The 26,468-nt window shown below is 42.2% G+C and overlaps 1 protein-coding gene across 1 annotated transcript in view; it reads left to right on the top strand.

The window, feature by feature from the left end:
• Positions 1 to 26,468, top strand: part of LOC140458455 (potassium/sodium hyperpolarization-activated cyclic nucleotide-gated channel 3-like) — a 407,121-nt gene that overhangs the window by 32,772 nt on the left and 347,881 nt on the right. The window contains exon 2 of the mRNA XM_072553060.1: positions 17,338 to 17,761. Within this exon, the coding sequence (XP_072409161.1) occupies positions 17,338 to 17,761 (424 nt within the window). The remainder of the gene's footprint in view (positions 1 to 17,337; positions 17,762 to 26,468) is intronic.

Here is a 26,468-nt window from a genome sequence, read left to right as displayed (position 1 = left end):
CATTGTTGCATTTCAATAACTTTAATACTTAAGTGACAAACATACAGGATATTGGATACTTATCGGGGATTAAAAAGCAATATCTTTGGCCTGTGTAAGGTACTATAGACAATGACAGCAACAGAATGTTTGTAACCATCAGCTAAGCTTACTGGCAGGCTGCCCAAGCACTTCTAGAATTTCCTGGTGTGTACCTAGCAACCTTTTTTTATTAGCCTGACGTTGACATCCCAGTCCTCTACAACAGAGCGAATATCTGATCTTGCCATCTGGGCACATTTTATCCCCTGTGCTCTCACTCCTGCATTCTGTGGTCAATGATTCACTATGCGAAGACTCCCTTCCTCTCGCCAACCTCTGAAGTAGGTACAGTGCCAACCTGTTACTTGTGAGGGTCAGCTTAAGGGATGCTACATCTTCAGAAGATCAGGCATCCTCATCCTAAAGTGGCAGAATGCTCTCAACATGCCTGAATTGTGAGGGAGGGACAAAAGTTAGTGCTTAGTCTGAAAAAGAAATGTGTGCTTGCTGAAAGCAGCTGCAGTTTGTCATGTTGTGGGTCTAGGGTGAGATCAAATCATCGAGTCATAGAGCTGTACAACACAAAAGTAGATCCTTCGGTCCAACTCCTAAATATCCCAAATTAATCTCGCCCCATTTGGCCCATATACCTCTGAGCCCTTCCTTTTCAAATACCCATCCAGATGTCATTTAAATGTTGTAATTGCACCAGTCTCCAACACTTCCTCTGGCAGCTCATTCCATACACATACCATCCTCTGTATGGCGAGGTTTCCCCTTTGGTCTCTTTTAAATCTTCCCCTTCTCACCTTAAACCCAGTCCCCAGTCCCACTAATGTTGGAGTCCCCCACCCTGGGGGAAAAACCTTGTCTATTTACCCTATCCATGCCCCTCATGACTTTATAAACTTCTATCAGGTCGCCTCTCAGCCTCTGACGCCCCAGGGAAAACAGCCCCAGTCTGTTCAGCCTCTCCCTAGAGATCAAACCCTCCAACCCTGGCAACATCCTTGTAAATCTTTTCTGAATCCTTTCAAGTATCACGACATTCCTCCTATAGCATGAAGACCAGAACTGAAAGCAGTATTCCAAAAGTGGCCTAACCAATGTCTTGTATAGCCGCAACATGGCATCCCAACTTCTACACTCAATGCACTGACCAATAAAGACCAGCCTACTGAACACCTTCTTCACTATCCTGTCTATCTTGAACTCCACTTTCAAGGAACTTTGAACCTGCACTCCAGGGTCACTTTGTTCAGCAACACTCACCAGGACCTTACAATGAAGTGAATAAGTCCCGCCCTGATTTGCCATTCCGAAATGCAGCACCTAACATTTTTCTAAGTTAAACTCCATCTGCCACTCTGCAGCCCATTGGCCCATCTGATCAAGTTCCCATTGTATTCTGAGGTAGCCTTCTTTGCTGTCCATTACAGTTCTAATTTTGATGTCATTCGCAAACTTACTAACTGTACCTCCTATGTTCACATCTAAATCATTTATATAAATGACAAAAAGCAGTGGACCCAGCACTGATCCTTGTAGCACGTTGCTAAGAAGCTAAAGGGGGTAAGAGGTGGGACATGAAATGCCTTCTTGTCAGGTTGTTGAGTCTATTCAAGGCAGGGGTTGATAGACTTTTGGATACAAAGGAAATTGTATTGGTGTCATGTTGTGAATATCCAGTTCATTATTTACATGTTTGAGAATATAACTTCTAGTTTTCATAATTAACATTTTAACTATAGGAAATTGTTGGGAAATGAAATATAAACAATTCTGATGTAAATGCAACTGAAACAAGCTGACAATGAAGAAAACCTAAACAATGATTTCATGATCTCTATTGGTTGTAATGGAGCTGGAGGGGTCTAGAGAGGGAGAGAGGGAAATCACATCTGTGAGCAATAAAAACACTTGTATGGGTTGCAAGATCAAAGAGTTGTGTTGAAGATAAAATCATTAATTTGTATTTCTGAATCATCCTGAAGAATGCCACATTATCGCAGAAATAGTCATTCAGGGCGGAGCCTTGGTGAGAGGGTCTTTTGTTCAATTTACCTTTGTGAGTTTTTCGACAATAACAATCTGAAGGAAGCAGCTGGAGGAATTTTTCTAGCTTGCATCTGGTCGAAGAAATCCACAGGGGTGTTCAGAGCCCAGGGCAGAAAGCAGTCAGCTTGAATAACCAGATGGAAAGAGCTGCATGAGCAGACTGGGAGGTGGTTAAAACAACAGTCTATGTATATTCAAAGCCAGAATAAGGAGCTGAAGAGTTCACTGTCTGGAGCTTTTAAAGAGATCAAAAAACTAATGGAAAATCCCCATATAATTTATACCTTTAAGGACTAGCTTGTGTACTGTGTAGAATTAAAAACTCTGGAGAGCAATGTTTCCATCCAGGAAAAGTGAATGAACCTTAAAAAATTCATAAAACGGGATCCTTGGGGATGATGTGTGAGACGAGGGTAATAGTGTAACTGAGTTCTTCGCAATAAATACTCACTATTAATAATATAGGGTTATCATTAATAGCTCTTACTTTGATTAATTTTGTTTTAATGGTCCAATAAAGTTTGTGTTTGTCAAAATAGCATTAGCCCCTGTTGTATTGTTCTGCCAGTTAACTGCTGGGTATTGGGATTTCCTCTTTAAACAGGAATAGTTTTAAATGTTCAGGACATAATAACAGAATAATGAACTTGGTGTAAAAGGTTAGCTGTGACCTTAATTTTTTAAATTCATTCATGGGATGTGAGAGCCCCACTGGCTGGGCCAACATTTATTGCCTATCCCTAGCTGCTCTTGAGAAGGTGGTGGTGAGCTGCCTTCTTGAACCGCTGCAGACAATTTGGTGTAGATAGACCATTGGAGAAGGAGGACCAAGATTTTGACAGCGTGGAAATGAAGGTACAATGATATATTTCCAAGTCAGGATGGTGAGTGGCTTGGAGGGGAACTTACAAGTGGTGGTGTTTATGTGTATCTGTCACCCTTGTCCTTCTAAATGATAGTGGTTGTGGATTAGGAAGATCCTGTCTAATAAAACGTGGTGAATTCCTGCATTGCATCTTGTAGATGGTACCCATTGCTGCTAGTGAGCATTGGTGGTGGTGGCAGGAGTGAATATTTATGGTTGCTGTGCCAATGAAGCAGGCTGATTTCTCCTGGATGATATCAAGCTTCTTCTGTGTTGTTGGATCTGTGCTCAGAAGGTGCTAAAGAGTATTCCATCACACTCGTGTGTTGTGCTCTGTAGATACTGGAGAGGTTTTGGGAGTCAGGTGATAAGCTAGTTGGTGCAAGAATCCTAGTCTCCAATCTGCTCTTGTAGTCACTGTACTTACTTAGCTAGTCCAGTTCAGTTTGCGGTCAACTATAACTCCTAGATTTTTAATAGTGGGGAATTCAGTGAAGATGGTGTCATTGAATCTCAAGGGGTGATGATTAAATTCTCTCTTTTTGGAGATTATCATTGCCAGCACTTGTGTGGTCTGAATGGTACTTACCACTTGTCAGCCCAAACCTGGTATTGTCCAGGTTTTGCTGCATTGAACATGGGACTTCTTCAATATCCGAGGAGTCATAAATAGTGTTGGACATTGTGTAGTCATCAGTGAACATCCCTAATTCTGGTATTCCAATGGAGGGAAGGCCATTGATGAAGCAGCTGAAGCTTTTTGGGTCTAAGACACCAACCTGAGGAACTCCTGAAGAGATGTCCTGGGACAGGGATGACTGATGTCCAGCAACCACCACTACCTTCCTTTGTGCTATCTCGGAGTCTAACCAGCAAAGAGTTTTCTCCCAACACCCATTGACTCTAGATTTTTCAGGACTCCTTGATGTCACACTCAGTCAAATGGGCGGCACGGTGGCTCAGTGGTTAGCACTGCAGCCTCACGCACCAGGGTCCAAGGTTCGATTCCAGCCTTGGGTGACTGACTGTGTGGAGTTTGCACATTCTCCCTGTGTCTGCGTGGGTTTCCTCCGGGTGCTCCGGTTTCCTCCCTCAGTCCAAAGATGTGCAGGTGAATTGGCCATGCTAAATTGCCCATAGTGTCAGGTGTATTAGTCAGAGGGAAATGGGTCTGGGTGGGTTACTCTTCGGAGGGTTGTTGTGGACTTGTTGGGCCGAAGGGCCTGTTTCCGCACTGTAGGGGATCTAAAAACTTCATGTCAAAGGCTGTCATTCTCACTTCACCTCTGGAGCTCAGCTCTTTTGTCCATGTTTCACCTAAGACTGTAATGAGGTCAGGAGCTCAGTGGCCATGGTTGAACTCAAACTGAGTGTCAGTGAGCAGGTTACGGCTTGTAAGTGATAGCACTGTTGATGATTCCTTCCATCCCTTTACTGAATGGTGGAATGGAATCAAAAGGCTGAATACCCTACGACAAATTATATTTTTAGGTTGCTATACTTATACAAATATGTCAGCCAGTGCTCCCTGATTGGCCCAGGTTAACAATCAAGGATCTTATAGTCAATAAGATCCACCTGGCCCTGGCTCCAATCACAGCATTGCATTTCAAACAAAATTATTAAGTGGCTGCAAAGTATTATTTAGACATTCTAAGGATGTGAACGTTGCTATACAAATGCCAGGCCAAGTCCAAAAGTAAGCTATACTGTGCTATGGTCTGGAAAGCCAGGGTGAAGGATGGAACTGCTTTAGTGTAGTCGTTTTGCCACCTTTGATCGATGGCTCAGAGATAGTTGGGAATATTATAATTTTAATATCATGTTTATAAGCAAACATATAGTATCGCTGATGCACATTTAACGACACCTCAGTTGTCTTCAATTATATGCAGATGGAAGGTAGTTTTGAGCTTTTACTTGAGAAAAAATGAAATTAGAGTGGGGTTGAGCTCTGAGGTGTAAGCATGTACAAATAAATAAATATACAACAGGTTTAATGTTGATCCAGTTCTATCCTTCACCTTGGCATTCCAGACCAGCACTGTCTAGCTTCCTTTATGACTTTGTCTTGCATTTGTATAGCAACTTTCACATCCTTAGAATGTCTAAATAACACTTTACAGCCACTTAATCATTTTGTTTAAAATGCATTGCTGTGATTGGAGCCAGGGCCAGGTGGACCTTATTGACTATGAGATCCTTGATTGTGGTTGTTAACATGGGCCAGTCAGGGATCCTTGGCTGACTGGTATAAACAGGAGTGTCAGAAGGTCTCCTTAGTTTAGGAACTGGCTCTGAGCTGGTTGGTCTGATTAGTTATCTTGGATAACTAATGGCAAGGTCAGCAGAAGAGAGAGCATTCAAGGCCTCGGCCTCTAACTTTTCATCTAAAAGACAACAACACTAACAATGAGACTTGCTGTCCAAGCTGCACAGAAGTATCACACTGGGTTATGTGCTGACATCTCTGGAGTGGGATTTGAAACCACACATTAGACTCAAAGGTGTGAATGCCAGCAGCTGAACCACAGATGCCTCTGTTGGGGTGGTTGTACAAGGCATACTGTTGCATCAAACTGTCTCGGCGCAACTGGGAATTAATGTCAACCTTGTCAGCCAGGCCCATGAAGAAATTTTTAAAAATGTGTTAACACCTTTACTAATGTGGTGATGAGAAGGAGAAGAACTGCATGAAACATCCCTCTATTAATACCTTTAACCATCACTTCTGGGCTACAATATGGAAATAACCTGAAAACTTAAGATGATGAGACACGTTTCTTTATTTTTCTTCTTGAGGCTATTAGGTTGAACTTCCTGAGTCATTTTAATGTGAGTATTGGACTTTGTTCTAGTTCATAGTTAAAGATTTGAGGACATTCAATTACTAGTGTGATGAATACTGTCTTACCATCAAATAAACTGGCTTCCACTGGGATTCTACAGGATACTTTGTCGCCTTTATTGAATTATGAGTTAAAAAAATTGGACCTACCATTTAATGTATATCGTTTAGTTTTGTGCATGACAAACAGATTTCTCTTTCCAGAAAATGGCAATACTATTCAGAGGGTACAAAATATAACTTGTGGATTGTTGAGGGACCTTTGACTTTCACAGAATCCCTACATTGTGGAAGCAGGCCAATTGGTCCATCAAGTCCATACTGACTCTCCAAAAAGCATCCCATCCCCGCTACTCTGTCCCATAGCTAATCTACCGAGTTTGCACACGACGGGCAATTTAGCATGGCCAAACCACCCAACCTTTGGACTGTGGGAGGAAACCAGAACTCCCAGAGGAAACCCATGCAGACACAGGGAGAACATACAAACTTCACACAGTCACCCAAGGTTGGAATCAAGCCCAGCCCCTGGTGCTGTGATGCAGCAGTGCTAACCACTGTGCCACCCCTCTTATGATGTAGCATTGTATTGGAATGTTGAGATGAAGGGTAATGGTTCATTTTTTATTGTAGTATTACTGTTTGCTAATGTAGGAGCAATTAGCTTTCTCAGTATGTGGTCTCATGCTATCATATAAGTGAAATTTTATTTTTAAATGTTATATGAGCATTGTCGATGAGCTTTATGTTTTTAAAACAAATGAAATAAATATTTGCCTAAACATAGCAGGACATCACAAAGTGTTTCAGAAACAATGAATTACTTTGACATTTACTAACCAGTAGTCTGGCTGTTATAATAGCAACTATTCACGCAGTAAAGTAGCACACAGCAATGTGATGAATGGTCAGTAAATCTGTATATGGATGTTTTCAGTTGAGGGCAGGCTGAGATGTTAAGATATCAGCGTGGCTCTTTGCTGTCCCTTTAATTAATGGCCAGAATCTTTAACATTGACCTGAACGAAAGTGAGACATTGCTTTTGTTGTATGCTTTATCCTGAGCACAGTGCCTCTAACAATGCAGCAATCCTTCAATATGATAAAGGCAGCACCCTTGCTGTTTGTTAGCTTGGCTCTGTTTATAGTATTCACCTTCTTTCACATAGGAGGTTATGAGTAACATTCCCACCTGTTACATACTTCTAATGTCTAATTTGACTCAGGGAAACGTAGAGATTACACTAGTATCTAAGCATATTACGGACTTTATTTACAGAATTTTAGACAATGTCTACGCCATCTTTCCTGCTCAGCTTCTAGTACATTCTGTGGTGTCTGTTGCATGTCCTCTGGTACATTGCTTAACCAATCAATCACAGATAGTATCTGTTACTTACCAGTCTCCCGCATCAAACACAGAACAATCAGACCATTCAATACTCCACCAGCCCAAGATCTAATGTGACATGTAGCCTGACATTTCAATACTTTCTTAAACGCAGGGGATGCTGTATTGCTGAAAATGCAGTCTTGTCGATAAAATGTTAAACTGAGATTTCACCCCTGCCCCCACCATTCAAACTGACATAAGAGTCTGATTCGCTATTTTTTATTTTCACCGACTTGAAATCCTGAGACTTCCTAACTAATAGCACAATGGGAACAACTTCAGCAAGTGGACTACAAGCGATTCAAGATGAAGGGCCACCATCATCCTTTCAAGGGTAACTAGGGCACTAAATGCAAGGCTTGCCCACCTCCTCGAAATGAAGCATGCAAAGAATGCAGTTATCTAATGAATTGACCAACTTTCCTCCCCTTGCTATTTGATCACTTAGTCCAAATGCTTCCAGTTGTCGAAGTCTTGCCTGCTGCATTTGGCTCAGTATCAATAACAACTCCACTTCAGAAGTAATTAAGTCACCGTGAGGTATTTTGGAGTCCTGTGAGCTTATAGTAAAGGCACTGTATGAATGCAAGTTCTTCCTTTCAAGAAAGAGACAGCACAGTTGGCTTTCATATGTCATTTTGACACCTTTGGAGTTGCATGGTTTTGCTCAGAGCTCCTTTTCATCTACATTATAAGCAACATGGAACTGGCAATACAGCTCAGTTGAATTGGCATAATGGCAATATTATAGATCTCAATAGATGATTATAAATTGTTCTGGATTGGTGTTAAATAAACAGCAGAGGGTGGTTGTACTTGCAATAGTAACCCACCAAGTGGTGTTATCATCTATTTGTTTCAATCACAAGTTGGATTATTTGTGTAGACAACAAGTAGAAAGCCATCTGTTCTTCTTCTGCCACACGCTGCTGAAGTGTTGGAAGAAGAAAGCAAACATATTAATCATCTAAGATGTTAGCGGGTAAGCAGCATCCCATTTGAAGCATTAAAGCATGGTGCCATATAGTATTATTACATTTGCCAGAAGGTGACTTCTGATCTCAAGCTATCTTCCAGGCTGTCTTGTTTAGGTGTCCAGAATGGGAAATATCTTGTATATCAATAGCAACAGGGAAGGGAATTTGGAAGCTCTAGTATCTTGCACAGAATCTGGCAAAATGGAAGCGTTATTGTCGGAAAAATATGGTCAGGTCGCAGAGATTCTGATGGATCACTAGCTCCCTCATATCCTCCATCATTTTGGTAATTTTCCACCACAGCTGACAGACATACAGCCTGTTGCATGTCCCTCTGCTACATTAGTGCCAGGAATTAGACATTGTTATTAAACATTGTTCAAATAATTAAGCCTAACTGACATGGAGCATCCAGAATGTTATTGCATTTGGCACTGAGTAGTGCTCAGTCTAAATTTATTCCACTAAAATAAACAAAGATGTTGGAAATCCGAAATAAAACAGAAACTTAGCTGGTCTAGCAGAATCTGTGGAGAAAGAAACAGTGTTAAAAGTTTTGAGTCTGGTAAGATGTATCTTTGGAACCTGTGATATTGGCAAGACAAGTATTTGCAGCCCATCATGGATTGCCCAGGAGCTGAGTGGCTTCCTAGGCCATTTCAGAGTCAATAATATTGCTGCGTGCCTGGAGTCACATCTAGGCCAAACTAAGCAAGGACAACAGATTTTCTTTCCTTTAGGACTCATTCCATCACTGAACATCCCACTCCCCTTAGAAATGATACTAACAATGAATGTGATGGGGTGAAGATAGACCCAAGTCAATCTGGCCAGCTGCTAGGCTCAGCTTTCTCCCCTTTGTTTCCTCACCAAATTTTAGGACAAAACAGATGTAAGCCCCCAGTGCTCAGAAGGTTACTCCCAAACCATTAGCCCTGCCTTGCCTATGTAACAGGCAACTATCAACCTAAGCATACCGCTGGTGGTGTTAGAAATCACAGAGGGAGCCAAAGTGGCTGTGACAACATGAACCTTCAGATGCATGTTGTAGCCCAGAGCTATGGATTGTGTTGGTACAGGCTCCAATTTCTCCTCAGCACATGGCTGATAGGAATCTCTCTCACCCATGCCATCTGCTATTGGCATGTGTTGGAAGGATTTGCAAGTTGTCACTCAACCAGTTTGGTTACTTTAGCCATCAATTGGGACTCAACTGCCGAGTGTCTGGCCAAGAGACAAGGAAACCATTCATTGTGTTACAAGATTTTCTCATCCTAATTACACAACACTAGAAATTTTCAGCACACCTTCAGAGCATTGTATATGTGCTTAACATTTGTGAGAGAATCTTGAAATGAGTCCCACTCTGCCATGTTTTCATCCAATATACCGAAGTCTTCTTAGGCACTAAATATTTATCTAATTTTCAGCTAAGTTGTCTCTCCCTCATCTAACCCTTCTGGCAAAGATGCCCACACTCTCACAAACCTTCTGTATGAAGAGTTAGCTCCACACTCTGTTTTTAGAAGCAGGGACACAATTGCAGTGCGACTTACTCCCCTTAAAAGCCCATCACTAAATTACTGACTGAGCTGAATAAACAAATAACAAAGTTCAAGCATTGCACACCAAAGGTAGTGTGACAACAATACAAAAAAAACCCAATAGAGCGTGGGATAAACAAGGGAGGGGACCAAATTAAATTTGTGTGGGAGGAGGTGATGATACACTCCAGACCCTGTGGTAACATCAACCCTCTCTAAAGGCCTCAAAGATGCTGGTGGATACTGCATGCTCCTTCTGCAGGGACACTGGGACATGAACGTAGCCACAGAAGGGAGGTAGATTGTCAAGAATCATGATCCTATCCAATCGCCTCACAGTGGGGCGGCATGGTGGCTCAGTGGTTAGCAATGCTGCCTCACAGCACCAGGGACCCGGGTTCAGTTCCTACCTCAGGCATCTCTTTGTGTGGAGTTTGCACATTCTCTCCGTGTCTTTGTGGGTTTCCTCCGGGTGCCCCAGTTTCGTCCCACTGTCCAAAGGTGTGCATGTTAGGTGCATTAGTCAGGGATAAATGTAGGGGAATGGGTCAGGGTGGGTTGCTCTTCAGAGGGTCAGTGTGGACTTGTTTCCACACTGTAGGGAATCTAATCTAATTTAAAGAAAAAGTTCCACAACCAAATCACCCAGATGACTATTCATCAAACACACCATTGCAAGTATTTTTTACTGTGAAATGCCCACCTCCAAATAAACATACACTGTCTACCAGCGGAAGTGTGATCTTCCCACTTTTTCGGAAACAAAGAAGGTTTGTGATGAACCAGCTCAGACACGCTATAACACACCTCTGGAGCATAGAGTCATAGAGTCATAGAGATGTACAGCATGGAAACAGACCCTTTGGTCTAACCCATCCATGCCGACCAGATATCCCAACCCAATCTAGTTCCACCTGCCAGCATCTGGCCCATATCCCTCCAAATCCTTCCTATTCATATACCCATCCAAATGCCTCTTAAATGGTGCAATTGTACCAGTCTCCACCACTTCCTCTGGTAGCTCATTCCATACACGCATCACCCTCTGCGTGAAAAAGTTGCCCCTTAGGTCTCTGGACTCCCCCAACCCCAGGGAAAAGACTTTGCCTATTTATCCTATCCATGCCCCTCATAATTTTGTAAACCTCTATAAGGTCACCACTCAGCCTCCAACGCTCCAGGAAAAACAGCCCTAGCCTGTTCAGCCTCTCCCTGTAGCTCAGATCCTCCAACCCTGGCAACGTCCTCGTAAATCTTTGCTGAACCCTTTCAAGTTTCACAACATCATTCCAATAGGAAGGAGACCAGAATTGCACGCAATATTCCAATCGTCTAACCAATGTCCTGTACAGCCGCAACATGACCTCCCAACTCCTGTTCTCAATACTCTGACCAATAAAGGAAAGCATACCAAACGCCTTCTTCACTATCCTATCTACCTGCGACTCCACTTTCAAGGCAGCACTTGGCCCAGAGGGGCCGACCAGACCTCCCAGTCATTGCCCATTTCAATTCCCCTTCCCATTCCCTTTCTGACATGACCATCCTTTGCCTCCTCCATTGCCACAACAAACCAAACCATAAATTGGAGGTACAACACCTGATCTTCTGCCTGGATGGCCTACAGCCCAGAGGACTCAATATTGAGTTCTCCAATTTCAAATAACCTCCCTTCCCTCCCACTCCTCCCAGCCATGTACCAGATTCATTCCTCCCATTAACCAAACAGGTCATACCCTCTACCTGTCTTCAGCTATCCTCATGTCACCATCCTGCCCCCGGCACCCCCTTTATCTGCAGCTCTCCTTACACCCACCCCCAGTCCTGAAGAAGGGTTAAACCCGAAACGTTGACTTGTCCACATTCTGGTGCTGCAGGACTTGAACCCTGGCCTCCTAGCCCAGGAATTGAGGGACTCTATCATTGCATCAGAATAGCTTTCAATCCTTCCTTTCCTAAACCCCCAACAAATCACCTTTGCCACTTTAATAAAGGAACAAAATACAAGCACTATCCACATGGACAATGGAACTATATCAAAAATAAAGGAAAAGTCGGAAAACAGGGGAGGTTCTAAATCAAAATGGAGTTGGTATCGCCTAAATCTTGTTTTCCTTCAAGTCAATATCCATTGAGAAATAAATGTTAGTAACAATACCTAAACCAATCAAACATGTATTTAAAAAAACTCATAACACAGCCAGCTTTTACAAAGTTGACAATGTCCTTATTATTTTGAATGCCCACCGTCAAATCAAATCTCCTTGCTTTTTCAAATAACCCACAACAAGTCACTTGTTTCACCTGCTAAATGAACAAGTTAATCTCCTCACTCTTGCTAACTTTTCCATTTTTTAATATTTTCTTCTCTTTTCAATTTTTATTTTTAAAAGTCTCCTCATTTTTTAATATCTCATTTTTAATAACTCCTCATTCTTACTTACAATCTTAAGTTCATCAATCCTTGTCCACAATCAAACTGTATGACCATTGTCTATTCACCATAGTAAAACCCTTAATCTTTTATAAACCTGTATTGAAGCTGTAGTAGGAACAGCTTGATTATCTCAAAGACCATAGCTTCAGTTCAATTCTAGTGATGTCAAATGTGCTTGACTGGCAAAATGAAAGAAGGAATGAACATCTATATAAGAGATAAGTATAATTCATTTTGACTCTCTTTGACTGCACAGCAGTTTTAGACTGATTTTATTATTTTACAGTCACTCACTTGCAATTTTTTAAAAAATTCACTTGTGGAATTATTGGCATCACTGGCTGGACCAACATTCATGGATAACAATATTGTCCAGAAATCAGCAGGTTTGGTGACTCACTCCAATTTAACCATTGGGAGTGATACTGGGTTAAAGATGTTTTAAGGCCAAACTTGCATTTCCTAAGAATTTAAAATCTTCCTTTATGGCTGCCTATAATTTCTTTGGGAGCTTCACTTATTTTTAGTCACTTTTTCAGTCTGAACAGACTGTAAGTTTACTTTGAGGCAATCTGATGAATTAATTGTGAATCTTTCATTGGTGATGAAAGTTGAGACAATGTGTTGTGTTACTGGTTTAACCACCCTGCTAAAGGAAGAGGGTTTCGATGTGTGAAACTGCTGGAATTTGTTAAAATATAAATAGATGTAACAGCCTGTTTACATATAACTGTTCTCAGAATGTGCTATTGCAGAATATCACCACTGTTGTCATGGCTTCATTTTCAAGCCTTAGTGATTAGGCCTCACTTTTTTTTGTCTTGGAAAGTTTTAGTGCTTTTTCATCTGTCAAAATCCATTCACTTGGTCCCACATCCTCATCTCTTCCTTCTATCGTCACATTTTGAGATGCCTATAGGTGAAGATGCTATATAAAGACTGTATTCAATTCAATGGAAGCTGTAAGGTGCTAGGAGGAAAGGTGAGGCACTGAAATTTAAAATGAGATATTAGCTTCATTTGAACAATGGCACATCCACCTTCAAATTTTGTGTCTGCCTTGCAGGAAATATATAGACTTATAGGTGAGTGCACAAAGGATGTCTACATCCTTAAAGGATGTAAATTTAGAAAACGATTTAATGAGAAAAATGTTTATATTGTGATTTCCTTTGGAGAAGAGAGAAATTGGACTGTGGAAGAGTGCTGTGGTTTTGCTTTATTCATTCATGGGATGAGAGTGTAACTGGCCAAGCCAATGTTTATTGCCCAACCCTAATTGCCCAGAGGGCAGTTAAGAATCAACCATGTTGCTGTGATTCTGGAGTCACACATAGACAATCCCAGGTAAGGATGGCAGTTTCCTCCCCTAAAAGGCATTAGTGAACCTTCCAGCTCACTAGGCAAACTTACATCCAGGCATTAGTGATCCAGATGGGTTTTTCCAACAATCCACAATGGATTCATGGTCATCATTAAACCCTTACTTCCAAATTTTACTGAGTTCAAGTTACACCATCTGCCGTGTCAGGATTTGAACCCAGGTCCCCAGAACATTACCTGGATCTCCGGATTAACAGTCTAGCAATAATACCACTAAGCCATTGCCTCCCCCATTTGTTCTTACAGATTTGCACAGATGTGGAGAATTGGATCCAGGAATTTTCTAATAACCATTTGTAACTCTACTTGCGTTATTTTATTGATCTGAAGCAATCAATCTAGTAACAATTGAGGAACAGTTTTGTAGACAGACACTGAGAATGCTGGAGAAACTCAGCAGGTCTGGCAGTATCTGTGGAGAGAGAAACAGACTTAAAATTTCAAGTCCGTTATGATTCTTTTTCAGAAGTGGAATTTTGTGAAAGTTGATTATGCTGACAGCTGGGCGGGCTCCCCTTTTACGTGTGCTCCAGTCTTCTGGCCTCTGGTAAAGCTGAGATGATTTGGATTGTATCGTTTGTAGTGCAGTAGTGGTGTCCCTGCCTCTGTATCAGGAGGCCCAGTTTTCAAGTCCCATCTGTTCCAAAGCAGTGTCATAACATCACTGAAGAGGTTGATTAGAAAAGATATAGCTGATTTGCGATGTCATTTGGTAGAAGAGAAATCCTTAGATGTTCCTTTGTTGCTGACCTTGGGACAGTACTGCATTCTACACATAAACAATCTGATACTGTCTGTAGGATGCAAGGTTTGTAAATATTTCTAATCAACCTGTTCATAGAATCCCTACTGTGTCGAAGCAGACCATTCAGCCACATAAATCTTCTGAAGAGCATCCCATTCAGACCCACACCGTACCTTATCCTTGTAAACCTTCACTCCCCACATAGCTTGTAAATTTACCTCAGACATGGCTAATCCACCTAAACTGCACATCTTTGGACTTTGGGAAGAAACCCACACAGATAGGGGGAGAATGTGCAAACTCCACACAGACAGTCGCCTGAGGCTGGAATCGAACCCAGGTCCCTGGCACCGTAGTGCGAACCACTGAGCCAACTTACCACCCGATCTTCAGCGATGTTGTCACACATGTCTAGAGCAGGTGAGACTTAGACTGTGCCTCTGGCTCAGGGAAAGGGACACTATCACTTCACCATACAAGCTAGTCAAGCACCGTTCACTTGCAAGGATTGTAAATTGTATAAACTAGGCAGGTCCTAAAAGTGTCTCCACCTCCTGATGCTGCCTGGCTTGCTGTAGTCTTTCAGCCTCCAGCGTCTACTTGGGATTCCTGCACCTGCAGTTTTTTTGTCCTTAACCAAGTATAGATTGGTTTAGGACATGATGTAGAGGTGCCGGAGTCGGATTGGAGTGGACAATGTCAAAAATCACACAACACAAGATTATAGTCTCACAGGATTATATGAAAGTACAAGCTTTCGGACTGCCACCTGATGAAGGTAAACATCCAAATAAACCTGTTGGACTATAACCTGGTGTTGTGTGATTTTTAACCTGCTTTAGGCCAGATTGATGAAGTTACCGGCATCCATAAAGGAAGATCTGAAATCTAGTGGAAATACAAGTTTGGCCTTAAAGCACCTTTAACCCAGTATCACTCACATTGGTTACATTGGAGTGAGTCAGCAAACCTGTTGATTAGCTATAAATGTTGGCCCAGCCAATGATGCCCATATTCCATGAGAGAATAAAACCAAATTGCAAGTGAGTGACTGGAATATGATAAAATCAGTTTAAAACTGCTGTGCAGGCAAAGACAGTCAAAACCAATTACACTTATCTCTTACATTGATGGTCTTTTTTTTCCTTCATATTGTTATAGTCAAGCACATTTAACAGAGCTAGAATTGGACGCCAGTTATGGTCTTTGAACTAATTGTGTGATTCCCACTAAAGCTTCATTTCAGCTTTATAAATGATGAAGGGCTTTAATAGGGTGAATGGACAAAGGCTATATGAGCTGATTGCAGAAAAGGGTTGATGAACTGAATTTTGTCACTAAGGATGAGGAGCCATTTAAAAAAAAGGGAGGAGAGTTTAAAAAATTGAGAAGTTAAAAAGAGTAAGATTTTAAAAATGGACAAATTAGAAAGGGTGAGGAGATAAGCTCCTTGTCAACAAAGATTTTTTCAGAAATTCAAATTAATGGTGTGCGGCATATGATGGTTATAGGAAAAACATTTTAGAATGAAGATTTTGCTGCCATATGGATTAATTGAGGTGACTAGCATGAGCACTTTAAGGGATGCAAGGTACATAGCTAATTAGCTTATTGAAAAATGATCATGGCTGCAGATGACAAATGGTGGTGAAGGTACAAATAAAACAAGTTATCATAATTTATAACAATTAATGACTATAATTTAAAAGAAAACTAACTTATAAAATAAGAGAAGGATGGAATAATTCTGTACATTTCCATACACAAGTTATTATAATATATTGCAAACTTAAGGTATCCTTAACTTAGAGAATAAAAATGAAATGTCCACTGGATATCCATTTGTATTTTATCTTATTGACCAGACCAGACCAGAGCCCCTCAATATATCTTAAGAAGGTAGCCTGGAGTCTAACATTTTCTTATTTTAAAGGTAATTTTGAAGTGCTATGTTCCAGATGCAAGGTCAAACAACTCAATGTTAAGCAAAACACAATTTATTTAAACACTATAGTTACAATACAACCAAGGAAAGAGGAATTTAGAGTAACTTAACAGATTGGAAACTTAATAGAATAATAGATACAGTACCTATTACTAACTGTTCCAATATAGTAACATCCCATAGACACACTCCTTGGCAAAAGGCATATTCAGACACAGATTCCCACATGCAATTCTCCAATTCAGGAGGCAAAAAACATCAAGAGAAAGTATCAGCAAGGAGACATTCTAACTCTTTTGAGACCCCAATGGCTTCTGCTTAAAACTAAACATAAAAGCTAAAAAAAAACTAGGAAGCCTGGTCTATGAGAGCTGGTCTCACCCAGGCTGCTTCCAAAGTGATAACATGACCACTGTATTAAACTCCATAGATCATGCAATAGCCAGGTTGACTTCATTAAATCCTCAAACTTTAGGCACACTTTGGATGGAAAGGTGTAAAAGTGTATGCTATTTGTATGTTAACTGAGGTGGTGAGCAATAACGGGACATTCTTGTGCGCTCCTATACGTAAGAGCAAATTGAATTTGTAGTTGTTGGGTTGGAGGTACATGTTTCGATTCTGTATCTCATGTCAGGATAATGGTCCAACAATCAACTCCTCATCAGGGATTGTTTAACTCTTTGGGTTGGTTTAGTTAAAACAGTAAAACACGTTATAAGTTATGAAGCAGACATTACAGCAAACCATTTCTGTATTTGGAGCTGGCAGGCAGAGTTGCAATCATGTTTACACTTTTCATAAGAATTCCTTAAATGCAAGGTGGAGATAAAACTCTGGTTACTTTACAAAGCATTTAATTATGCACAACATCAAGTGTACGTGAAGTTTGGTTCCAGTTCTATTCTGGATGTCCCTGTCTATCAGGATTGTAATAACTTTGTTAATAGCATTTTCTGAGGTACAAGTGTAAAAGAAATTAGCATGAAGCATAAGTGCTGGTACATACTAGTTGGATTGAAACGTCTGTCTCTGTGCTATACATATTGAACATTTCCATGCAATGTTCACTTTTCGAAAAGTAAAGATTGCGAATGAAACAGCAGTATTTCTCCTTTTAGGTTCTACTGGGACCTGACTATGCTGCTTCTCATGGTGGGAAACCTGATCATCATTCCTGTAGGGATCACGTTCTTCAAGGATGAAAACACCACTCCCTGGATAGTCTTCAACGTCGTGTCAGACACCTTCTTCCTTGTCGATCTAGTGCTGAATTTCAGAACTGGGATTGTTGTGGAGGACAACACAGAGATTATTTTGGACCCACAGAGGATCAAAATGAAATACTTAAAAAGCTGGTTTGTGGTAGACTTCATATCCTCCATTCCAGTGGACTATATTTTTCTAATAGTTGAAACGAGGATTGACTCAGAAGTTTACAAGACTGCCAGGGCGCTGCGGATTGTAAGATTTACCAAAATCCTCAGTCTTCTTCGGTTGCTGCGGTTATCCCGACTAATTCGTTACATCCATCAATGGGAAGAGGTAAGTCTCCACTTTATTTAGCTCCAATAATTTCTTTGAGTGGAGGAGTCTAGCCATTTTTGTAATATTAACAACAGAAAGTCCCTGAAAATGTTACTGAATTAGTGAATTAGTTTGGATTGCGAAAGATGTACTGGGATTTGTCTTCATGATCAAGGCTAAAGGTGACAGGGAATTCAGGTCACAGAGCTTCCCAGATGGAATTTCACGATCCCTGCTCTATCTTTGCATGAAGATTATTGGTGAGGTTATGATTCCCATGCAATTGTTCCTGTATCCATCCTGTTTAAGGTCTCTTTTCAACCACGGTGAGGAAAGTGATGGTAGGCCCTGGAAAGTTTAGAAAAGGCCTTGATGTGTAGTCCACTTGACCTAACACCAGGAGAAAGTGAGGACTGCAGCTGCTGGAGATCAGGGTTGAAGTGTGTGGTGCTGGAAAAACACAGTCGGTCAGGCAGCATCCGTGGAGCAGGAGAGGCGATGTTTCGAGCATAAACTCTTCATCAGGAATCATTCAAGATGAAGAGCTTATGCTTGAAATGTTGAGTCTCCTGCTCTTTGGATGCTGCCTGACTGGTTGACCTAACACCACACAGGACAATGGCCAGTTGGTGACCTGTACTCCATCAATAATGACCCCAGCTGTTTGCATGTGGTCCTGATCTCGTGTTGAGGTCTCCAGGGTTGTAACCCCATCAGAACCAGCTCTGAACCATTGCTCTAGCATCTCCTTTGGGCTCAATGCTCAGAGGCAGCTGAAGCAAGACAGACTTGCCTTTACATAGCAACTTTTCAGGCCCTAAGGGTGTCCCCAAAGCACATTGCAGCTGCTGAAGTATTTTTGACACGGAGTCACTGTTGCAATGGAGGATATTGTTATTGCACAGCAGGATCCCACAAACACCAAATGCACAATGATCAGATAATCTGTTTTCAAGTTGTTGTTTGAGGGATAAGTACAACATGAGGACATTGGGGATAATTCCTTGGCGCTTCTTCCATCAGCATCCTTCACATTCATATGGATGTTTTACAATGCAGTCGGGAATCTCTCTTTAATATCATCCAAAAAGGCAGAAAGTCTGACCATGCAGCAGTGTGCCAGTCAGCCTAGAATTTGTGTGCTTGTTCCTAGACCTTACCAACCATAGCTGAGAGTGCTCCCTTTCTGCCACATCTCTGGAGGACAGAACATTGTATAGAAATCCAGATATACTTTGTAATAATTTTCAAATGCAGAACTAGGGCAGGGTTAGCAAGTGATGTAAAAGTCTGCTCACTGTAATTTGCCTCAAAGCCACATAGTGACGGGCATGGAATATTTTCCTGGGTTTAAGGTACTCTTGTTTATTAGGTTAAATAAAATTTATGTCTTTAGACGAAATTCTGAGTTCAGCATTATTTTTAGCATGCTGGCTAATGTGCTTGTGAACTGTTTTAACGAAGCTATTAATCCAATAAGACAGTTTTATTTGGTTTTAATTGTGCATATAAGATTAATTAGTGCACTGATCTTTAAGGGTAAAGGTAGAATGGTGAGTCACACAGTATGAAAAGAAAGAAATGAAGCCTTGCATTTATATTGCACCTTTCATCACCTCTCATCTTCCCAAAGCACTTTATGGCAAATGGAGTACTTTTGATGTGTAGACACTGTTATAATGTAGGAAGCACACAGGGATTTAACCAGATTCTCCCCATCTTAAAAGCTGATTGTTTGAAATGCTGAGCAAGGTAAGACAGGATAACTCCAAAGTTATTGTTCAGGATCACTTTGCATGAGGCATCTTTTTTTTCCTTGGTCCCTCAGGATTGAGGGCAACTTGCTTCCTCTCCCACACAGTAGGTTCTGATGAAGGGCTCCAGCCCGAAGTGTTGATTTTCCTGCTCCTCAGATGCTGCCTGACCTGCTGTACTTTTCCAGCAACACACTCTCAACTCCGATCTCCAGCATCTGCAGAACTCGCTGTCTTCTAAGTTCTGAGATGGACCAAACGCAGGCAAAGGGGATAGTTTAATTGTGAAAAATGGGCAGCGTGCCCAGGTTGGGCCAAAGGGCCTATTTCCATGCTGTAGACCTCTATGGCTCTGCGGTTGACATATCCACTGTGCCATCAGCATCTCCAGAACAGCTGATGCCTAAAGGGTTGGTTGGATGAGGCAGGTCAAGGTTTGTGCATTCCCTCTGATGACTCAACTTGGACTCTGAATGTTTCCATTTTCTGTTTGGAGTCTTCCCTGATGTACCTTCTCCAATTTCGCCAACCACAAAACTGGGTATCCCTGAGTTGGACCACTTCCAGAATGCTTTGAGGACCATTTCTAACATGTTTCGGCTCTGCTCCTGGGATTCTCCAGCTGAGTGACTGAGCTCCAAGTGGAAGAATTGCTTCCAGGAGATTTGGCAATGGGTATATGCTTAACATGCCCCTCCCAAGGTTGACATTAGCAAATTTCAATTAGATCAACCCTTTAACATAACAAAATAACTCAAGATGTTTCACAGTAGTGTCACCAAACAAAACCTGAATAGTAACAGAGGTGAACAATGACTTGGTCAAAATGGAAGGTTTTAATGATCACGTGAAAAGAGTCAAGAGAGGTAAGTGATGTAAATTTTTGTAACAAAATCCTGTAATTCCCTCTCTAAAGGCATTGGGGGTTAACCCATATCAGGTGGACTGCAGCAGTTAAAGAAGGCAGCTCATCACCACCTTCTTAAGGGGCAACTAGGGACGGGCAATAAATGCTGACCCAGCCAGTGACACCCCAATCCCACAAATGAATGAAAGAAATCCCTGACAGTTTTGTTTTACCTAATGAGGCAATGCTCATGTCCCTGAACATGAAAAAGAATGGTGGGCTTGGATATTGAGGCCAACTGGAAGGGCTCAAGGGAATTCCAACACTTGGTGGCTGAAGGCAAAGCTGGATGGAGGGATGAAAATCAGGGACACACAAGAAGTCACTACTAGAGTAGTGTAGTGATGTAAAGGCTGAAGAAGATTGCAGAGCAAGAGGGATCAATGAGTCAATATTTTCCAGTTAACTTCCAATTTCCCAATGCACTGGAGATGCCTCATTGTGAAAAAAAACAAAGAAATTAGAAACCAAAACAGAAATTTCTGGAATAGCTCAGCAGGTCTGGCAGTGGAGTGACATTTGATTAATGTTTTGGGTCCAGTGACCCTTCTTCAGAACTGACGGTAGCTAGGAAAAGGTTTTTTTTTTCTGCAGACGAAAGGGTGGAGGGAGGGGGTAAGGACTAAACAATAGGCGAAGGTAGAGCCCAAAGAGAGAGAAGAACAGTTGGACAGACAAAGGAGTGGATGACAATCTGACTGGGAGAATGAATAGCTACTAATGAGGCCTATTAATGGCTAACATTGGGTAATGTGTAATCACAGACCATGTGGTAATAAGGCAGAGGTGGGCACTGCAGATGCTGGAGAGTAAAGTCAAGATTAGTGTGGTGCTGGAAAAGCACAGCAAGTCAGGCAGCATCCGAGGAGCTGGAAAATTGACGTTTTGGGCAAAAACCCCTCATCAGGAGTAATAACAATCATAACGTGATAATAAGGCCTGGCATGTGTGTAAGGACGTGGGAGGAGGTTCCTCAAGCCCTAACTTTGTTGAATGCGACATTGAGTCCAGAGGATTGTAGGGTCCCCAAGTTGAAAATGAGGCGTTGTCCTTTCAGCTTGCTCTGAGCTTCGCTGGAGCACTGCAGCAAGCCTGAGACAGAGATGTTGGCCAGGGGGACAGGGTGGGGTGTCGAAGTGGCTGGCAATGGGAAGCTCAATGCCTAATCATGGCTGAACAAGAATCGCTCCTTCTGCCTGCCATCGGCGTTTATTGGAAGGTTTTGTAGGTTGTTTGTCCTCATCATGAGCACATCTGCCTTGGTTGTCAATCCCTGAGCTGGACTCGAACTTGACGTTTCTGATTCAAAAGCAGCTGAGGCAACCCACTGGGCCACTTTGCAGGGATGTATCGGCCCCTATTTACTTGCCCATCTTGAGCACAAGCCTTTCTTTTGTAATCATTTCAAACCCAGCACAACGTTACAAAGCATTTTCCTTCTGTTTTGGCTTCGCTCCAGAAGAAAATTAGGTCAGTCCGAGATACCGAACAAGTAATGAAATTTCAGCCCAACAGCTGTTGGTCTGTGTGTGTGTTCCTTTTAAAAATATACTTTCAATGGCCTTCCCCATTAGCATCAGCACATGAAACACATGCAAATACACAAATGGAAAAACTTCGCAGGCCTTTGAAATACATGTCACATCAAAGTGTTTGAAGCGCTGAATTCTAGGGCGGCACAGTGGCACAGTGGTTAGCACTGCTGCCTCACAGCGCCAGAGATCCAGGTTCAATTCCCGCCTCAGGCGACTGACTGTGTGGAGTTTGCACGTTCTCCCCGTGTCTGCGTGGGTTTCCTCCGGGTGCTCCGGTTTCCTCCCACAGTCCAAACATGTGCAGGTCAGGTGAATTGGCCATGCTAAATTGCCCGTAGTGTTAGGTAAGGGGTAAATGTAGGGGTATGGGTGGGTTGTGCTTCAGTGGGGCGGTGTGGGCTTGTTGGGCCGAAGGGCCTGTTTCCACACTGTAAGTAATCTAATCTAATCTAAAGTACGATGTGAAAATAATATTGCACACAATCAATACATTCGGAGAGATGTGTGTAAGATAATAAAAAGAATGTCACAGAGTCTGCACTTGACCTAAGGATTAAGAGATTTCCACAATTGGATTTCTCCTCCAGAATGTCATTAGCCACTTTAAGGAAGTTAAAAACAATTACCTGGCATCACTTTGCAGTGACCGTGAGATAAATTAAGTCCTTCCGAGATGTTGCCTTGTGATGGGGAAACAAGGAAATCTGCATTACACTTTTCAATGACTCCATCAGTAAATTCAATCTTCCCTCCACTGGAGCTCCATTGCGCAGAAATTCTCCATCTGCAAACAAAAAAAAAATCCTGCTGATTCTGGAAATCAGAAACAAAAACAGAAATGACTGGAAAAACTCAGTAGGTCTGGCAGCATCCGTAGAGAGAAAGCAGAGTTCACGTTTTGGGTGTAGCGACCCTTCTTCAGAACTCAAGAACCTTGCTGCAGCTGTACAGGACATTGCAATTGATGTCCCCCAACTTTTTTTTATTCACTCATGGGACATGGACATCACAGCATTTATTGCCTGTCCTAGTTGCCCTTGAGAAGGTGGTGGTGAGCTACCTTCTTGAACCGCTGGAGTCCATTTAGTGTGGATAGACCCACAATACCGTTAGGGAGGGAATTCCAGGATTTTGACTGAATGGTACTAAAGGAATGCAGACATATTCGCAAGTCAGAATGTTGAGGGTTTGAATGGGAACTTGAAGTGTTCTGTATAAGGTGGCAACATAGGTGCAGTCAGGGCAATTCAGTGGAACTGCATTAGATTGAGGTCTTTGTCTTTTGATAAGTTTAAGCAGGTTGTCCCTGTACTCAAAGAATGAGAGGTGATCTTATTGGAACATTGAGGATGTTTGACAGGGTAACTGCTGAGAGGGTGTTGTCCGTCACTGGAGGCATCTAGAGCTAGTTACCAGAACAGTTTCAGAATAAGAGATCTCATGCTTAGAACCAAGATGAGGAAGAATTATTTTCTCTCCTGGTCATGAGTATTTTGAATTCTTTATCCCGGTGAGTTGAGGGTTATAGGGGACAGGCAGGAATGTAGACTGAAGCTACAATAGATCAGTCACAAGAAAATCCAAAGAACTGCGGGCGCTGAAAATCAGAAATTGCTGGAAAAGCTCAACAGGTCAGGCAGCATCTGCGGAGAGAGAAAGCAGAGTTAAGGTTTCGGGTCCAGTCTTCAGAACTCAGTCCTGATCTTACAGATTGGTGGAGCAGGCCTGAGGAGCCAAACGGTAAAAACAATGACTGCAGATGCTGGAAAGCAAATACTGGATTAATGGTGCTGGAAGAGCACAGCAGTTCAAGCAGCATCTGCTGTGCTCTTCCAGCACCATTAATCCAATTGAGGAGCCAAATGGCCTACTCTCTTGCTCCTATTTCATATGGTCTTATGCAAGTACAATTCTCCATACAGAATAAACCATTGCAGTGCATATGTGAAAGAATGGAGTAGTGCTGACAGAGCCAATGTTTGCACCAGCTGTAGAACTCGCCCAGCTTCAACAGACTTCCAACATTGGCAAGATACGTTCGAATAAGGGAGGTGTTTCAGCCCATTTAGCTTTCACCATCTGGCATAGCAAGTGGAACATCCTGTATCTGCTCTGTGAATGATTTGATTACCATGTCCTCACCAATACATCCTGGTAACAGGTCTTGTTTGCTGTGAGCTTCATACAGTCATAGAGATGTACAGCATAGAAACCCGTCCGTGCCGACCAGCTATCCCAACCCAATCTAGTCCCACCTGCCAGCACCCAGCCCATATCCCTCCAAACCCTTCCTATTCATATACCCATCCAGATGCCTCTTAAATGTTGCAATTGTACCAGCCTCCACCACTTCCCCTGGCAGCTCATTCCATACGTGCATCACCCTCTGTGTGAAAAAATTGCCCCTTAAGTCTCTTTTATATCTTTCCCCTCTCACCCTAAACCTTTGCCCTCTAGTTCTGGACTCCCCCACCCCAGGGAAAAGACTTTGTCTATTTATCCTATCCATGCCCCTCATAATTTTGTAAACCTCTATAACGTCCCCCCACAGTCTAAGGAATGTACCCTGGTGTTGGAGCAGACATCTTTTTCCTATGTTCCTACCTCATCAAACATGCACCTTTCTGAACACTGAACCCTGCTTTTAGACCATGGGAGAAATTTAACTCCACAGAAAATGAAAGTGTTTGGGCTCAGTGGGAGAGGTTAATATGCTAAAACTCCCAGCATTCCACCCTCCTCTAACTTGTCGGCTTTAATGAGAGGCATGATGAAGGTTGCCTAATTCAGTCCGCAAGCCTTGGTTGATCTTTTGAGCTCTTTTTTAATGAGGCTACATGTTTTTTTTTTAAAATGACCCACTTTGAATTTGACTCTGGGTGGGTTGATTTCTAGATTCAGAAATCCTGACAATGGTTAGAAGTTTAAAAAAAAGATGACAGATGCTGGAAATCATAAGCAATCACAGAAATTGTTGGAATGGCTCAGTCGGTCTAGCAGCACCTGCGGAGAGAAATCAGAGTTCATATTTTCGGGTCCGGTGACCCTTCCTTAGAACTTGTGACAATGGCAATGATTGTTGGGCTCAAGGAGCAAGTGCCTTTCTTTTTATCTGCTGGAGCTAACCAACTGTTCATGAGGCCCTTCACATCAGTCCTCGGGGAGGGAGTGGTGGGACAGGGTAGGGGCCGGGGGAGTGGGAAGTGATGGGACAGGGTGGGCAGGAGGTGGTGAGATGTTGGTGGGGCGGGAGGTGGGAGGGTTGTGGGAGGGGGAAACGGGATGGGACATGCTGGGGAAGGGGAGAATTTTGGGATAGGGTGGTTTGGAGGGGAGTCATGGGACAGGGTGGGAGCAGGGGAGAGGGGGAAGTGATGGGACAAGGTGAGTTGGGTGGGTGGAGGGGTAGGTGATGAGATGTTGGTGGGGTGGGGAGGTGGGAGGAACCTGCACATGGGTGATAAGTGCATGACAGTCATTGGGCGCCTGTATTAGGACAAAGATGTCTTTGAGCGGCAGTGGCTGAGCAATGATTTCCCTGTGTGGGGAGGGGTGGTAAAGCTGACTTAAATGTAAAATGTCACATTTCCTTCTGACTGAGGGGTTTTAACTCTGCGAGACCCCGTCCCTGCAATCAAAGAAGAAAAGCTTTAAATGTTGCAACTAGTTATAACTCATATGGATAACCTCGAGAGTGAGTATCCAAAAAGAAGCAGAACACAAAAGGGGTGTCAGGACATTACTCAATTTCTTTCAGAGAAGAGAGGCCTTTAAAAATTGACAGAGGAAAAACAAGACATGCAAATGCCTTTTACTGAGATAGGTCGTGCTATCTTCTGGAACAGCAAGCTATAAATGTTGGATTCAAGCAGCACTTTGACAATGCACCAGATGCTATATTTAGTGATATATCCAGATGCTGATATTATTGTGCTAACCTAGTGTTTGTAAAAATAAGCCTGTGAGTGAATTGCTTTCTGTTGTTAAGATCTAAGCCAGATTAACGTCAGTTTTGTTTATACATTCATTTTGTGGAAATAAATATTTAGAGAGAGATTATTTTTTATTAGTTTTTTTTTAAAGAAAATGAGATTGTTCTTATGAAAAGCAAAAAGATTTGAAGGAGATTTAACTGGGGTTCTCTGAATGATTGAGGCATTAGAACAGCTCTTCCCAGAACATTTTCCCACTGTTATTCCAAATCAAGACTTGAAAATTGAATTGAGTCGAATTTATTGTCACGTGTACCGAGGCACAGTGAAAAGCTTTGTCTTGCGAGCAATACAGGCAGATCACAGAGTTAAATAACACAGATAAGTAAATAATAGGTAAACAGTGGCAAAAACAAAAACACAGGTACAGGTGAATGGTAAGAGTTTGTGAGTCCATTCAGTATTCTGCCATTGGAAACAAAAAAGGCTGGAGATCACAGAGGGTCAGGTGGCATCCATGGAGAGAGAGCAAACTAGCATTTTGAGTCCAGGTGACTGTCCCTCAGAGTTTGACAATCATCAACATCTTGAGAAAGG

Source organism: Chiloscyllium punctatum, chromosome 33 (assembly GCF_047496795.1).
Source record: "Chiloscyllium punctatum isolate Juve2018m chromosome 33, sChiPun1.3, whole genome shotgun sequence".
In the NCBI taxonomy this organism is placed as follows: Eukaryota; Metazoa; Chordata; class Chondrichthyes; order Orectolobiformes; family Hemiscylliidae; genus Chiloscyllium; species Chiloscyllium punctatum.
This window is presented reverse-complemented; position numbering and strand designations above follow the sequence as displayed.